General features: G+C 46.7%; 1 protein-coding gene across 7 annotated transcripts in view; it reads left to right on the top strand.

The window, feature by feature from the left end:
• The window catches only part of TMEM164 (transmembrane protein 164), a 179,014-nt gene that overhangs the window by 140,033 nt on the left and 22,152 nt on the right, over nucleotides 1-16,829 (top strand). For all 7 annotated transcript variants that reach the window (XM_027534776.1, XM_027534781.1, XM_027534773.1 and 4 more), the window contains one exon: nucleotides 4,865-4,943. In XM_027534776.1, the coding sequence (XP_027390577.1) occupies nucleotides 4,865-4,943 (79 nt within the window). The remainder of the gene's footprint in view (nucleotides 1-4,864; nucleotides 4,944-16,829) is intronic.

Genomic DNA, 16,829 nt, shown 5'->3' with positions numbered 1-16,829 from the left:
AGGCGAGAGGGGAAAGAATCTAGTGTGGGAACCCGGGACTAGCCTTAGCCGGTAGCATGGCTGGTTCCTGCAGAGCAGTGGCAGAGGAGGCAGTGATGGGATGGTATAGGGAGGAGGGTGATGTGAAGCTGGGAGCTTGTTGATGTTCTCTTCCAGCTGCTCCCTTTTCCCCAGTGAAACAGAGAGCCATGCCACTAGCTGAGAGGGAGGATGGGGAAAGGTTTGATGAATGCAGAAGTTGTGAAAATAAGGGTAGGAATCATCCAGGAGAGATGAGAGTGCATGGACTTGGGAATGTAGTTGGATTATAAGGTTGCTTTAAGGGTCCACTCAAAATTTGCAGTTATGAATTTTAAGAGTTAACAGCATAGTTTTACATTTTTCTCCAACCATGCTTACTTGCATAGCAGAGGAACGTGAAGGCAGAGAGTTCAGTTTAACCAGGAATATGGTTCTTCAAGGCAAGTAGGGAAAAGGGTTTAGAACATACGGAAGGGAGTGATGGGCAAGTAAAGAGGTGAGGACATGAGCTTGTGAGGGCCAATAGAACAGTGGTAGGGTCCACAGACGTAGGTCCCAGTGAAGCTGGAGGATGTGAGGGGCGTGGAGTGAGTTGGGTAGAGTGGTGGTGGCTGCAGAGGGGAGTGCGTGACGGAGTTTACGGAAGGGCTGCAGGCGTTGGTAGTGGCGGGTGTGACCATGGGAGTAAAGGGCTGAGGTGAGACGGAGGTGAAAACTCAAGGGGAATGGAGGTCAAAGCATTACAGACTGGTATTTGCTAAATATTGAAAACACAGAAATTTTGACAAAGGCAGATTGGAAAGCAGCAAGAAGGAAGGGTCCATAGGGTGAGTACAACAAGAACAGTAGAGGGTGGGAGAGTCTGATAACATGAGGTTCAGACCCAGGGAGTGGTTAGGAAGAAGGTAGAGAGAATGTTCTGGGAGCAGACAGGAGTCTTCTTGGCCCAAGGTTACAAGGCGACATGGGAGGGAAAGCAAACTTGAGGGGGCTGTAGAGATAGCCATGTCCTCAGAGAAGGGGCCAGGATTTTGTCACAGTAAGAAGGTGAAGGAACTGACTGCTCAGAAAAGAGTTTGAAGATCGAGGGGCTTTGCAAATGATCGTTAGTGGGTTCCAGAGGATAGAGGGGAGGGATTTCAAGCACTGGGGAGCAGTGGAAGGTGGTCTTGGATTTGGGAATTTGTGGAAAGCCATGTGGGGATTAGAGTTCATGCATTGGCTGGTGACCTGGGAGTATTGGGCTTCTTATGGTGGCAAAAGGAACCTGGGACATAGGGCACACTGGGACGGGCTGTAGGGCACACGGGGTTGGGTCATCTCCACAGCAGAGTGTGGGTGTGTGGCTGTCAGGGTGGAAGGTCTGGAGGAAGGAGGCCCCAGATCTCTCCATGGATGGAGCCCATGCACTTCATGTTTCAGGCAATTTGACTCCAGAAGCCTGGAGAACTTTACCTGTCTGCTCTTTTAATTCTTAAAAAAAGAAAAAAAGAAAAAAAAAAAGGTGTTGACTTGGACATGAGAAGGACCTTACAACCTATGTAGCTGAAAAAGTTTTTATTGCCTTTGGCTTTCAACTGCAATAATAGGACATTTTGTCTAAAGCCCTGGGAATCCCCCAGCTGAAAAGGACATATATAGCTGATATGTACATTAGAGTGGAGCTCCAGATGTCCATTCTAGAGGGCAGAGATGAATTAGCCGAATAGAACTTCTGGGGGAAGTATGACATTTTAGAGATAATGTTTATCAAATGGGGAAAACAGAAAGGGGAGACTCCATGACAAAGTTCCTGGGCTCAGGTTTGGTGCTCTGTAAAGCAAGCTGCCTTTTTTCTGCTCAATTGCTGTATGTCCTTTATCCCCATTGCTGCCCTGCCTCTTCTTCTTTGGATGTTATTTAACCTTTCTGTGCCTTAGTTTCCTTATCTGTCTGATGGGGATGACCATAGTCCCTGCTTCACAGGAACCTTACAATAATTAAGTGAGATAACACATTTTAAGCATTTAACACAGGGCATGGCACGCAAGTACTTTCTAAATATTCTTTGTTATTAAAGGACCACTGGTAGCTAACTTCCTGCTTGCCTTCAGCTCTCTTCTTCTTGCCACTTAATGGTTTTCTTATGTTGCTCTCCTTCTCTTTCATCCCCTTCCGTTCCTCTCCCTGGCCTTGGCTGTCAGTGGTGCCCACGCCTAGTTGAACACTCTCTGTGGCCTTCTGAGGTAGAGAACTCTTGGAATAGGAGGAGAAGCAGGCAGGAAAGACACTGTTGATGGGGGCAGTCTCCTGGGCAGCCCAGCTGAGATCTGTGACTGACATGTCTCCAGAGCTCCAGTGGGAGCTGGGAGGTCTGTTTTGGAGGCCAAGCTTGGCCACTGTGTGATGTGGAGCCTGTTGCCACATGGGGCAGAGCAGGCCATGAGTGTGGGGATCCTGTGAACAGGAAGGGACTGGGCCTTGTCCCCAGGTGAAGGGCAATTGCTGATCCTGCTGTTCCTAATGTGCTTCTGTTACCTCTCCACTTGTTACCAGGGTCTCCTTTCCACTGCGCATCTCCACTGCGCACCCCCGTTGCCCCTGCGCATCTCCCTTGCGCTGAGTATGTCCCAGGCGTTAGCGTTTTTGTGGGAGGGAAGGAGCAGGGTGTGGGGTAGCAGAGTCTACAAGCTAAGACTGGAAACTTAGAGCCAGCCTGCCTGGCTTTGAATCTGGGCTGCGTCACCAAGTAGTCGTGTGCTTTGGGTAAGTTCTCTTAACTTCTCTGTGCCTCAGCTTCTCATCTCTAAAATGGAGTTAATGGGAGCAGCACAGGTGAATTAATAGGTGAACTGATAGTGAACAAATTGCTTAATGGTTCCTGGCACACAATAGGGACTCTACAAATGTTTGTTCTAGTAAAATTGTTCAAAAATTTATTTTTAAAACACTCTCATTTCAATTTTACCAGTGCCAGAAGTGGGGTAGAGAGGTTAACTGACTTGCCCAAGGCCATGGAGCTATTAAGCGGCAGAATCAAATCGAGAACAGGGCTTTGACGGACTCCAGAGTCTGTGCTTGCGGCCACAGCGCTGACCTGCCTCCCTGGACGTGCAGGTGGGGAGTCTGCTTTCCAGAAGGGGTGTGAGGGAGGGGAAGTCAGGGGGCCCCGTGAGTCCAGGTGGGTAAATGACGCTTGAGTCTGGGAGTTAAGCAGGGGTGCTGCCTGGAGACCTGGCTGGGACCAGGAGTTGCCGGCCCTCTGCCCGGTTTTCCGCTCCCTGCAGTGGGCAAGCATCCTGCGGTCCCAGACCCCATTTCAGGAAGAGCTCTAGTCACTTAGACACCTGAAGGTTCAGCTTAACAGCCAGAGAGTCGAGCCTTCCCAAAACTTTTGCCTGCTCTCTGTGGGACTGCAATCAAGTCAGTTAGTTTATTAATAGTAGGTTGATCCCAGACAACATTGCTCTGAGGGTCCCCCGTGGACTCTTAGGCGTCCAGAGTTAGCTCCTGCTGGTGGTGCTCACTCACTGTGAAACCCCACGACCCTATTCTGCAGACCCACTGGGAACCTTGTTTCTTTTTCTGGGATTTTACATTTCCTTGAGTACAAAATAATCATCTGGGTCAGTGGGAAATTTTCCTTCTGCGTGGGTTTTATTTTCAGGAGCCAGAGCCAGGGTCCACAGTCCTCCCAGCTCCCAATCTGGGAGCTCTGCCATCTTTTGGTTTCACTCCTTGGTACAAGGCCTTGGCTTCCTGGGCATGGGGAGCCCAGAACTGGGTCCTCTCATGAGCTCACAGGCTTGGTTCTGTGCTCGCTCGTAGGGAGGCAGCTGATCATTGCATTGGGTGTCCTTGTTTCCTTGGGCTTCCCCTTGGTGGGGGGTGTGTGTATCTGTGTGTGTCTGTGTGTGTAGGGCTGTGTAAGCCCTGGAGGCCAGGCCTCTCGCCAGCGGCTGCAGTTCTTTTCCCGGAATTGAGTTAGCTGCCCAGCTGTTTCCACTCTCCATCCGCTGCCAAGCACTGAAGCACGGTCCCCGTGCCAGGTTGAAAACACACTCCACTTCGGTAATTTAGAGCTTCCATTTTGAGCGAAATGGGAAGCAAGAGTGAATGAATGAGCGTGTTGGTTGGATGGAGGGTGGGGATAACACTTTTTTGGCAAGACATGCCAGAATTGGCCCAGCTGCTTAGTCTTTGCCCAAAATTAGGGCTAACCCTGGACTGACCCCAAGTATCCAGTGGAGAAACTCTTTATTCTTGGATCGAGACTTAACCAGACTTGGCAATCAGTACCTTTAAATCTGGAAACAGGGAATAATAAATCCTATCTTGTATGTTCTTCTTGTCCAATGAGACATAAACTTTTAAGTAGTTCACCAGCTATTCAGTAGGAGCAGGAAGTGATGTAAGGCTGTGTTTCTTCAAGTATATTCTGCAGAACACTAAGGCTTTTTTTTTTTTTAAACAAATGCACTGGCTAAACAAGTTTAGGAAATGCCAAACAATGTTAAGCAGTCTTCTTACTTGCAGGTCCTTAATCTACCACTAACCTACATGGTGAATTTCCAAGGGAGGAGGAAATAGATTGTATTTAACCTTTCTTAAATTTTTAACCACCCTGTCTGAGTGGAGCATTTTCCAAGTACTGTCTCCACAAAATGAACTTTGGAAGACCAGCCTAGGTCATAGGTATAGTCATTTCATTGTTTCTTCTCTAATTGTGAAGGGAGTTGAACTGGTTGAAGTGTGTGGGATTGCTAAGCTGTGGGTCCTTGAGAGGAGGGCAGGCATTCAACCCGAGAATCTCTTAGAATGAGTGCTTCCTGCTCTGAAACACCTCTCCCTCCTGTCCTTACAGCTCCCCTTTGAATTGGAGATTTACTACATTCAGCATGTTATGCTCTACGTGGTGCCCATCTACCTGCTTTGGAAAGGAGGTAAGGCCAGCAAACCCCATCCCTGTGCCAGCTCCACACCTACCTTCTCTTCTTCTGTTTGGTGGGGTAGGGAGGGGGGTCACAACCTGTTGGGTGTCTTATCAGAAACCTGAGGTGCTCCCTGACTGAGTCTCTGCAGCATGTTTCATGCCAGAGACCAGACAGTGGGAAAATGGGCACAGATGAGGCCTGCAAAGAGCCTGGTGGTTTCTCATCCTTTGTGTGCGTGAGCTCAGGACCACTGACAGCCTGTCCCAGGGCCGAGGCCTCAGGCTGTTTGTCCGTGGTGGCCTTGGGCTTGCATGGACAGAGTTTGCCCATGCTCTGTCACTCACTTCTGCTCTTGCCTTCTCCCTGCCTCAGCATGCAGCAGAGGGTAGAGGGACCTTGTGCTTTTGCTCATTATATCCATCCTCTTTGAAGCAGAAAAGATACTGAAAGGGGCAAGATGTCCAGGAACTTGGGATTATGGGATTAAGGGAAAAGGCTGGTGAAGGAGCAGCCAGCGACCTTCATGTAAAATAGACCATGGAAACCTTCATTTGATCAAAGGGAGAGACCACCGACCTGGTCAAGAGGCTGATCTGTTTGTGACCTCACAACCACCCTTAAATGATCCCCTCCTTCTGTTGGGTTAGACTAAAGGAAAGGGGAGTTCACTCATTCTACACTAGTTGTGAGACCCCACCCCCTCCTTAATGTTCTGACCTTCCCGAAAGGCCCCATACCTGGAAGTCAACCTCTTCTAGTCTGAGCCACCAGCCTCCCTATCTTGGTTCCTGGGACTTTGCTGGGAGACTAACCTCACCCAGGGCAGCAGGGGTTTCATTTCTGAAAAATTCCATAAAGCCACATGGACTCTAAAGCCTTCTGGGAGATGGTTGGGAAGTTGTGCTTCCTCTAACTCAGGAATTCTAGCAAATTTTTAAGAACTCCCAGCACGAGGGAGCCTTAAGTACCCATCAACTGGGGGTCATGTAGGAGGATGGAAACTGTTGCTCTCCATGGAGTCAAGACTCCCTGCTTTCTGTCAATTAGGAGTCTTCTAGCTGTATTCTTTGAGGCTGTTTTTACCTGTGCTGCCACATGGGGGCTCACATTGTCAAAGAGCACTTCTTTTTAATTTGCTCTAAACACACCCTTTTTCCTGACTGAGCTTTAAGAGAAGTCTGACTTTCCATATCCAGGTGACCTATGCCATTTCTCAGGAAAGAGCTTCCTAATAATATGTAAGTCTCAGAGGTACAGTCATTCTGAAGGGAGCCAGACAGGAAGCTGTCCCAGGCCTCCAGACCCCCACCACTCATGGTTCCTGAGGTGTGGGATGCAAGTTCTGACCTGATATGCACAGATATTAGTTAAACCTATTTGTATTCTGAGGCATTATAAAAGTCTGTTGGTTGGCTGAGTCAGAGTGGTCTGATAGCAGCCTTGATCTCCCCCACCTCTTCAAAAAATCCCATCTGGGAAGCTACACTTTCTAGAAGTGGCTGACTCCACTGCAGCCTTCCATTGAATCTATAGCTGCACTGTTTGGGGGAGACAAGCTAAGAAAGGGATTCAAATTTATACACACACACTCTGTTAGATCCAATTTGTGCGTTCACACACTGTCCCTGAGTCTTTCCCTTCTCCTCTGGTGCCTGGCCTTGAAAAGAGGCTGTAATAATAGTAACAGTAATAACAACCACAGTATAACCATCAATGCCTACTTTTCATTGAGTGTTTTCTGTGTGCAGGATGCTGTGCTGGGCATGTTTTGTGTAAAACATAACAGCAATGTATATATCTTTGTTAGAAAATAGTTTATTGGTTTTTTTAAGCCATAATGCTATTGCACACTTAATAGACTGCAGTATCAGTTCAGTTGCTCAGTCATGTCCGATTCTTTGCACGCCAGACCTCCCTGGCCATCACCAACTCCTGGAGTTCACTCAAATTCATGTCCACTGAGTCGGTGATGCCATCTACCCATCTCATCCTCTGTCGTCCCCTTCTCCTCCCACCTTCAATCCTTCCCAGCATCAGGGTCTTTTCCAGTGAGTCAGTTCTTCGCATCAGGTGGCCAAAATATTGAAGTTTCAGCTTCAGCATCAGTCCTTCAAATGAATATTCAGGACTGATTTCCTTTAGGATGAACTGGTTGGATCTCCTTGCAGTCCAAGGGACTCTCAAGAGTCTTCTCCAACACCACAGTTCAAAAGCATCAATTTTTCAGTGCTCAGCTTTCTTTATAGTCCAACTGTCATATCCATACATGACTACTGGAAAAACCATAGCTTTGACTAGATGGACCTTTCTTGGCAAAGTAATGCCTCTGCTTTTTAATATGCTGTCTAGGTTGGTCATAGCTTTTCTTCCAAGAAGCAAGCATCTTTTAATTTTATGGTTGCCGTCACCATCTGCAGTGATTTTGGAGCCCCCCAAAATAAAGTCTGTCACTGTTTCCATTGTTTCCTCATCTATTTGCCATGAAGTGATGGGACCAGATGCCATGATCTTAGTTTTCTGAATGTTAAGTTTTAAGCCAACTTTTTCACTCTCTTCTTTCACTTTGAACAAGAGGCTCTTTAGTTCTTCAGTATAGTATGAACGTAACCTTGATATGTGCTGAGAAACCAAAGAATCCATATAACTTGCCTTATGGCAGTGGTCTTGAACCGAACCTGCAGTAACTCTGACATATGCCCGTGCTTGTTCAATACCTACTGTGTGCAGAGGATTTGTGCCAGGGAATCACAGACGAACCAGACAGGCCCAGTCCTTCCACAAGGAGTGCCTGTTTGAGAGGACACACACAACTGAGAGTGTCATAGGATTTCTGAAGCCTTTCTACCTTCCCTGCTTTACCATTTCTGGGTTCTTGTGTGCTCTCGGCTTCCTTTCTGGCTCTTTGCTGCCATCTGCTGTTCACTTGGGGGAAATCATGAGCATTTGGGGCAAACATCTGGATTTCCTGTTCACCTTAGGACGAGCCTGATGTAGGCCTTGCAGAGGGGCCATGGAACTGGAGTGGACATGGGGAAGAGGATGTCCTGGAAATCAAAAAGCTGAGAGTTTGGGTCTTCTCTTCCCTAATAGAAGTCTTGTAATTTTCTAGAAATAAGTGGTTCAGAAGTTTTTACCCAAGGCGAGACTAGCTCTCCTCTCCAGTACCCGCCATGCCAAGGAGCCCTGTGTCCCTGAAAGGCAAGGTCCTGCTTAATGGGAATCTCTCTCTCCTCATTGCTACAGCCATTAGGCACCTTTGTAGTAAACATGACCTCTCCTGTCCACACTGCTCTTTTCTTCCTCCTTCTCCAGCCACACTCTTTGTTTCTGTTTCCTTTCCTGTCAGCTCTGAAATGCGGAACTACATGTTTTATAACCCCACCCTCAGCTCTTCACAAAACACAAAGTCCTCCCATCTCTTGCTTGAAACCCTCTAACTGAGGCTGTTGTCTCTGTTCAGCCCCATATGCCACCCATCTCTCCACTGTCTCTTCCAGACCATTATTTAGTCTCTGCCTTATGTGTGGGTGCCTTTTTCTTTCCCATCCTCTTTACCTCTTTCTTTGATTACCACCACCATTTGAACCTCTTGGTCACTTCCCCTGCATTCCTAGCTACCTTTGGCCCATGGCTCTCTCACTATTTTCAATACCGCTCTAGCCAGCATCCTGAGAACCTTCTGGTGAGGACTGCTCATCCCACCCCCAGCTTCTCAAGTGTGTGAGCTTGTTAATTGTAGTGACTTCTGTGCCCCCTTCAGGACCTTGCTTTCCCCTAAAACTCTTCCGAGATCATAAGCGTTTATGTCCTTTTATTTGACCCAAATCTGTGCTTCTTCCAACCTCCCCTTTTCTCCAAATCAGCTGTACCACCATGACAAGTTACTGGAACTTTCCCTTTCCCAGTTCCTGAGCATGTCTCACTCCCTTGTCCTTTGCACTCAGATTAGTGTCCAATCCCAGTGCCTACTGTTAGTCTCGTGAGAAACCTTCTCAACTCTTTGAGATTTGGGTCAGTGAAATTCCACGATCTCTATTATAATTGTGCTGTCAGCACCATCACTCACTCTATGTCTCTACACACTGACCTCAGAAATCTTGTGACAAAGCTTTGCCTCCCTCCCCAAACTTCCAGTCCTTTCCACTCTCGGTAGATATTCCCCCAACAAATGACTGGGGAAATAAGAGATTTTCGGGTGGGAATTCCCTCAACCACTTCTCTCCACTCTACCCACACCCATCCTTACGTTCCTCCCTCTGATCTTGGAGGGAGTGGTGTTCCTCCTGCTCGTGGCCATGGCCAGTCACACCCTGTTGTCGTTCCTTTGCATCCCTTCCACCTCCTCTGGAACCTCTATCCCTCAATTGGTCACGTGTTTATCAGTGCCTGGATTTTCAGTGCTTCACTACTGGCTTTTCAGTATACTAAAGTCTCCCCTAGTCTAAAAAACTTTAACTCCACACAACTATATCTTTTATCCTCCCCTCACATCATAAAGTAGTCCAAACAATATTTCCTAAATTTCGGTTCTTAGGACATAATATTTTTTGCCTTATCTATGTATTCGCCTGTATTATTATGTATGTAATATTAAATCTATTAATTTTTTTCCTAAGATATATTTGTTTTTAAGAGAAGCTTGATACTCTGTGAAATCCTGGATTCAGTACACTGATTATCTATTTTAATACACCTTTTAAAATTTTATTTATTTATTTTTGGCTGTGGCGAGTCTTCACTTGCTGTGCCTGGGCTTTCGCTAGTTGCAGTGTGCAGGCTTCGAATTGAGGTGGCTTCTCTTGTTGTGGAACACATGCTCTAGGGTGCAGGGGCTTCAGTACTTGCAGCTCATGGACTCAGTACTTGCAGCTCATGGACTCAGTACTTGCAACTCATGGACTCAGTACTTGCAGCTCGTGAACTCAGTACTTGCAGCTCATGGACTCTTGACTGCAGGCTCAGTAGTTGCAGCACATGGGCTTAGTTGCTCCACGGCAGGTGGCATCTTTCCAGACCAGGGATTGACACCATGTCCCCTGCATTGGCAGGTGGATTCTTAACCACTGGACCACCAGGGAAGTCCTATTTTAATACACTTTAAATATATCACTTTTAAGTTAAAGAAATGTTTGTCTATTTACCACTTGAAATCATGTCATGAATAGGATATAACTTTGAGTGACACTTGTTCACATCTGATGAGCCTTCCTCTCATTTTCATTCATCAGAACATCACCATCAGACGTCTACCTCACTGCCCACCTCTTTATGGAAACAGCTCTTCTAAAGATTTCCAACAACTGTGTGACCAAATGTGGTGACCGTCTCTCAGGCTTTATCCTGCCTGCACTCTTTGCTACACTGGACGTTGTTGACCACTCCCTTTTGGAATATTCCACTCTCAGGGCTTCCAGTATCCACCCCCCACTCCATCCCCATCTCACCATCCATGCCTTCCCAAGTCTCTTGCAGGAGTTCTCTGTCCTGAGATGTTGATTTCCCTAGAGTTCTGTTCTGGGCTCACCTCTTGCTCTGCTAGTCCTGTTGCGGTCTCACATGCTTACACATTTAGCTACCAGCCCGTGCTGTGATGGCCATGAGGTCGCCCTTGGACGACCTTGGCAGCCCTTAGTCTTAGGAGATTGCTTTTCACGTAGTTCACTCCAGCATCTCTTCCTGAATGTGTCGGGCACATCACAGCTTAGCCTACCCGCGTGCACTCATCTTCCCATCGGCCCGGCTTCTCTCCCTGTGGTTTTTGACAGATGGCGCCACTCAGTCACTCCAGCTAGAACCTGGGAATCATCTCTACCCCTGCATCGGTTTCATCCGTGCATCTAACACATATGCCTTCATCCATTTGGACTGCCACAGCAAATACTACTGACTGGGTAGCTTACAAACAGAAACTTATTGCTCACAGTTCTGGAGGCTGGGAAGTCTGAGATAAAGTCACCAATGTGCTCACCTTCTTGTGAGGCCCCTCTTCCTGGTTCACAGCTGGCCCCTTCTTTTTGTAGCCTCATGTGGTGGATGGGACGAGGGATCCTTTTAGTGTGTCTTTTATAAAAGAAGGGGCCGGCTATGAGCCAGGAAGAGGCGCCTCACAAGAAGGTGACCATGCTGGTGACTTTATCTCAGACTTCCCAGGCTCCACCCTCATGGCTTAAGCACCTCCCAAAGGTCCCAGCCCCCAATACCTTCATGTTGGGGGGTTGGAATTTTACCACATGAATTTTCGGTGACACAGACATTCAAACCATAGCAGCATATTTATATGTGCCTTCTTTCTAACCAGGCTCTATGCTGGCCATTGGGATGCCCTCATGAGTGAAAATCAGACACCATCCCACCCCTCCCCTCATAGAATTCATAATGTTGTGGGAGGAGTCAGGTGTGAATTGAATAATCACACAAATGAATGTTTAGTTAGAATTGACCTCTGTACTCTGAAGGAAAGGGGCATGTTTTTACAAGAGCATGTGGCAACTCACTCCGGTATTGCCTGGAGAATCCCATGGATAGAGGAGCCTGGCGGGCTACAGTCCACAGGGTCGCACAGAGTCAGACGTGACTAAGCACACACACGTTGTACACCTAAAACTTGTACGATACTGTAAATCAGCTCTTCCTTAATAAAAGAAATAAAAGGTTACCTGACCCTTTTCAATCCGCCTTTCCAAAGCCCCTCTGTGACAGGCGCCAGACATTGTTTCCAGCTCCTCACATAACATTAACCCATTGAATCCCCACCACAGTCCTTCAGGTAGGTGTTACTGTTACCTCTGTTTTGTAGATGAGGAAACTGGTATTCAGATAGTAAGTAGCTGACCCAGGATTTAAACTCAACTTGCATAGCTTTTAGACACAAGACTACAATGCTCTTAATTTATTTATTCCTTCTTCTCTTGGTAGACATTCAGTTTGTTTCCAGCCTCTTGCTAATATAAATAGCAATGTGCCAAATGACCTTGAATCTATAATACCATTTTCCAAGTATGCAAGGGTATCTAAAGGATAAATCCCCCTAAGTGGAACTGCTGAATTAGAGAGTATATGTGTTTGTAAATTTGATGGATAATTCCAAACCCCCCAAAGTTCTATCAATTTAAATGTTTCTTAGCAATGTGGAAGAGTGTCTGTTTCCACACAGCCTCACCAAAGGAGTATATTTCCAAACTTTCCACTTTTTTTTCCCATCTGATGGGTAAAACTAATGGTATATTGATCCACTTTTAATTTGAATTTCTCTTACTTTGAGTCAGGCTGAGCCTCTTTATACATGTTTAAATTGGCATTCGATTTCCTCGTCCTTGAATTATGTGTTCCTCTCATGTGCTCATTCTTCTCTTGTTGATTTTTTTTTTTTAAATACAAAATTGAATCCTGGGAGCTCTTTAGTCTTTTGTAATACACCTGCAGATATTTCCCCCACTTTTGTCATCTGTTTTATAACTTTAAAGTGAAAGTATTAGTTGCTCAGTCATTTCTGACTCTTTGTGACCCCGTGGTCTGTAGCCCACCAGGCTCCTCTGTTCATGGGGGTTCTCCAGACAAGAATATTGGAGTGGGTTTCCATGTCCTCTTCTAGGGGATCTTCCCAACCCAGGGATTGAGCCCAGATCTCTTGCATTGCAGGCAGATTCTTCTCCATCTGAGCCACCAGGGTGGCTTTGCTCATGCTTTATTTTTGCCATGTAGGATGTTTATATTTCTGTGTAACGTATCTATTATTTCATGGCTTCTGAATTTTGAGCCATGACTAGAAAGCCCTTCCTTACTCCAAGGTCATTAAAAAAATACCCTTCTTTTCTTTTGCTAAGTTAGTGGTTTGGTTTAAGTGTCTGTTTACATGCCCATCACCCCAAGGACAGGAATTATTCTCTTGTTCTTCATATTTCCGGACTGAATGAAAGACTATATCCACACACTGCACATTGGCCATATTCTGTTAGACACCTGACAAGCTAACATTTATTGGGCACTTTCCATGGACTAAGCATTCGGTAAGAGTTTCATAGGGCAATGTTGAGCTGATTGAATCTGTACACGTTCACTAGACTTATGGGGTCCATGATACTGGATACGGGGGGTGGGGGTTGGGGGAGAATCACATCTTCATTTGCATTAACTCCAGCTGAAATGTAGTATTTCCTTCAGTTCTGAATCACAGCAACCCACAGTCCTTGGGTTGCATTTGCACTCCTTGGCATGTTGTCATTAATATAAATCGGATACTTTCTGCTTGTTTCAGCCACTCAGATATCTTGCAAAATGATTTGCACTTCATCATTACCTCAACATTTTAAAAGTTTTTAAAAGTATTTTAATAACTGTATTTTGATACTGTTTTGTTTTCTTTCATGACCCTGTATCTTTTTATTTTTTATATTTAGCAGCTTTATTTTGAGCCAGAGCCCCAAAGTGCCCAAGGAATTTGTGGCACTACAGAGGCTAGCACCCCTGCACTAGAGCTTAAACTGGCATTTGAAACCACTATAGGTAGTTGCCAGGTTTGGACAGACTGGGTTCAAATCCTGGTTTTGGCCCTCGGGCTAGTGCCTTCACCCGTCTGCACGTTTTTCCATTTGTAGAATGGTGATTGGTAGGTGTGTTGTGAGGGGTCAGTGAGCTCACGTATGTAAAGGTCCTGATACATGGTAAGTGGTATATTCTATTTTTCTGGTATTATTACTGCTGCTGTTATTATTTTTAACCACTTCATTGCCTCTTGTTAATTCAAATCTTACCTTCCAAGTATACTGTGGATTCTTGGGGTCAGGTTGTGCCTTGCTGACTTCTGAAGCCACAGCCTTGCCCATGCAGAGTGTCTGTCAGTGGACTTACCTTTGCCGACACCCCTCCTTTTAGACGTCTGCTTCTCCTTTGAATCCCATGCCTCACCTGTCTCCTGGTTATCCTCCTCCTCTGGCTGTTTCTCCTTGGGCTCCTTTGCCCTGCCTGCCTTGGCGATCCTGGCATTCCATGTCTGTAGCTCTGACTGCAGGCCTGAGGAGGTATCTTTGGTCAGCCTCCTCAGTTCCGTGCTCCTCCTCCACTTCTTATCTTAGTGCCGAAGCCCAAATTCCTGCCAGCTTCCTGGATCCCCTCCTCTGCCTCACCCCCAGTACCAATCAGTTCAGAAGTTCTGAGGATCCAAATTCTCAAAATGCTTGCACAGTGGACGTTCCTCTCTGTCCCCCCCTGTCCTAGCGCAGGGTCTCAGCCTCCATTGCTGGGACTAGTACTTTGTTTCTTGTCTCGTCTCCCTGCCCCCCCCTCCCTGATCACCCCTACCTCCCACCCAGTCTGCCTACTGTCCAGTCTCCAGAATACCTTTCTAAAGAAAGCAAATCTGATTAGAATTGTCTCCACTGCTTCAAATTCTCATGCAGGATAAAGACCAAACTCCTCCCTTATGGGCATTCGAGACTGTTCACAATCTGACACTTGCATGTCTCTTTGACCTCATTTCCCATCACTTAGACTTCAGCTCCTATTACCTTACTTTCAAAGCCCCACCTGCTTCCACTCTTGCTGCCCCCCCCTCCCCTCCCCCAACCCCCCGCTGCATATACCCACCAGCTTCTCTACTTTGGCCTGGCAAAGTCTGTGTCCTCCCCTACAAATTAGCTCAAAGGAGCTACCTCCTCTCTGGATCTATGTCTGACTTTCCTAGGCGACCTAAGGCACATTTTCCTGAAAGTTCCTTATACTTTTAATAATTCTGTATCTAATTGTTTAATCTGTGTTTAGCCACTAGGTGGCAGTCTTGTCTTTTCATCATTTCAGGAGGTGAAGATAATTAAGATGTTTTATTTGAATTTAAATTAATGATCGCTAAATTAATAGTGTTTATTATAAATAAGATGCTATAGGAGCCAGGGAGAGGATGAAGTCTTCTGAGGCCTCAGGATATTGGTCTGGTTAGCCATGGTGGGATTGGGGGATTGAGTGCCCCTCATGGAGAGTGAACTCAGAAGGAGCATATTCTAAGGAGGAAGATGAGTTCACTTGAGTTTAAGGTACTTCTAGGCTCATCAGACTAAGATGTCTAGGAGGCAGTTGGGTGGAATATTCTGGAGCTCTTCAGGGGAGTCTGGGCTGGAGGCGGACTTCGATATCTTTAGTATCAAAGTGGTAGATGTAAACATGGGAGTAGATGAGATGATTCAGGCTGACTGTGTAGGTGGAAGAATCAGGACTTAGAAAAAGGCCTTGGTGACATCAGCCTGCAAATAAACAGGAAGAAGGATGTAAGGAGATGGCAGGAATCGTCAGAGCAACAGGATGAGTGGCTGGTTTTCCTGGTAGCTAAGGCAGGAGAAATTGTCATGAAAGGACTGGTGACCCCAGAGTGCCTCATTGTTTCAGAGGATTCCAGGGAAGTAAGGCCACTGGAGAAGGGATGGGAAGGAGGTGGTTAAGAGTGCTAAGGAAGGAGGGCTGAAGGGCCTTGCAGAGCCACGGGAAGGGCCCTTCTGCCCCGCTTTCCCCTCCTCCCCTTCCTCTCTGCCTAAGGCTGGGCACCTTCAGGTGCCAAGATGAAGGCTGGTTGTGAGAGGGTGCATGGAAGGCACCGAGAGAAAGGGAAATGGATGACTTACAAGGCGATGACAGCTGCTGAGGATGAAAGGGCTTGATGGCAGACTGAGAAGGGTAATGACAGTAGGAGTAAGTGCTGCGGGAAATGGGAGGAGGAGATTAGACTAGATTGTTCCAATGCTTTCCAGTGGAATATGCTGTGATAACAGAGATATTCTATATCCACTCTGTTCATCATGGCAGCCACCAGCTCCAGGTGTCTCCTGAGCAGATGAAGTATGGATAGTGCAGCTGAAGAGCTAGGACTGGGGAATTTCTACATTTAACAAACTTGAATTGCAGTGGAAACAGCTACTGCTACGTTGGACAGTGTAGCTCTTCTTCAGCCTTCTGGTTGGTGGCCAGCACTGAGGGGGTTCCCCCTGAAACATTTCCTTGTGTTCTTCCAGTACTAGTCTGTCCGGTCACCCAATCTTCTCCAGGAGGACTCTGCAGCTCGAGTGCAGGAGCAGACCATCTGGGTTGAGAGAAGGGTCATCCAAGGAACAATATAAATGGGCTGTTTTAATGTCAGCTGAGCAGGCACCTAGCACCTCAGTGTCAGCAGGGCTGGGCAAGAGAACTTGCAGCTTTGGTGCTGACACCTCATGGAGAGCTTCTTGCTCTGGATCCTAAGAGCCTGCTCTCCTTGGGGTGGAGAGGTGGAGGGGCCATTCTGTGCACAGGTGGCAGGTTCAGAGGGAGTTGATGCTGGTGGGGCCACCATCTTGGGTTTCCCTGGCTTTCCAGGGGGATGGCTTGGATGACAGCCAGCTTGAGGACCTGTGGGGCTGGTGGCACAACTCCCCGCTCTGGGAACTCCCTCTTCTCCATCCTTGTGGGGGTTCTTTGGTTGGTTCACTGTGGCAGTTTTCATCTAAGCACGGTTTCTTAACCTGGGATCCACAAGTAGGAATTAAGTGATCCATTAACTTGGATGAGAAAAATAATCACACCTTTGTTTTCACAAACCTCCAGCAGAAACGCAGCACATGAATGTAGGGATGAGTCCTACCTGTGGCTTTGTTGTCACTAGCAATCGCAGATGGCTTCCTATCATGTTACAGTTGTGGCAGACAGCTCGGAATGCTGTTTATGCTCATCACTACTTTGAAATTATAGTAGCTGCTAGCTTTTATTATTAAACACATTAGTAAAGATACATAAGTACTGTGTTACAAATCTGTTTAAATATGTTGATAATCGTCTCTAAATGTCATTGACTTCTTTGGTAACCTTCTGCCTTTTATTTTATGCGTGTAAACCACTGTTCTGAGAAGGGATTCGTCAGTGTCTTCACGTACCCAGCCA

This window comes from Bos indicus x Bos taurus, chromosome X (assembly GCF_003369695.1).
Source record: "Bos indicus x Bos taurus breed Angus x Brahman F1 hybrid chromosome X, Bos_hybrid_MaternalHap_v2.0, whole genome shotgun sequence".
Classification (NCBI taxonomy): Eukaryota; Metazoa; Chordata; class Mammalia; order Artiodactyla; family Bovidae; genus Bos; species Bos indicus x Bos taurus.
Note: the sequence above shows the minus strand (reverse complement) of the source record. Positions and strands in the feature narration are given on the sequence as shown.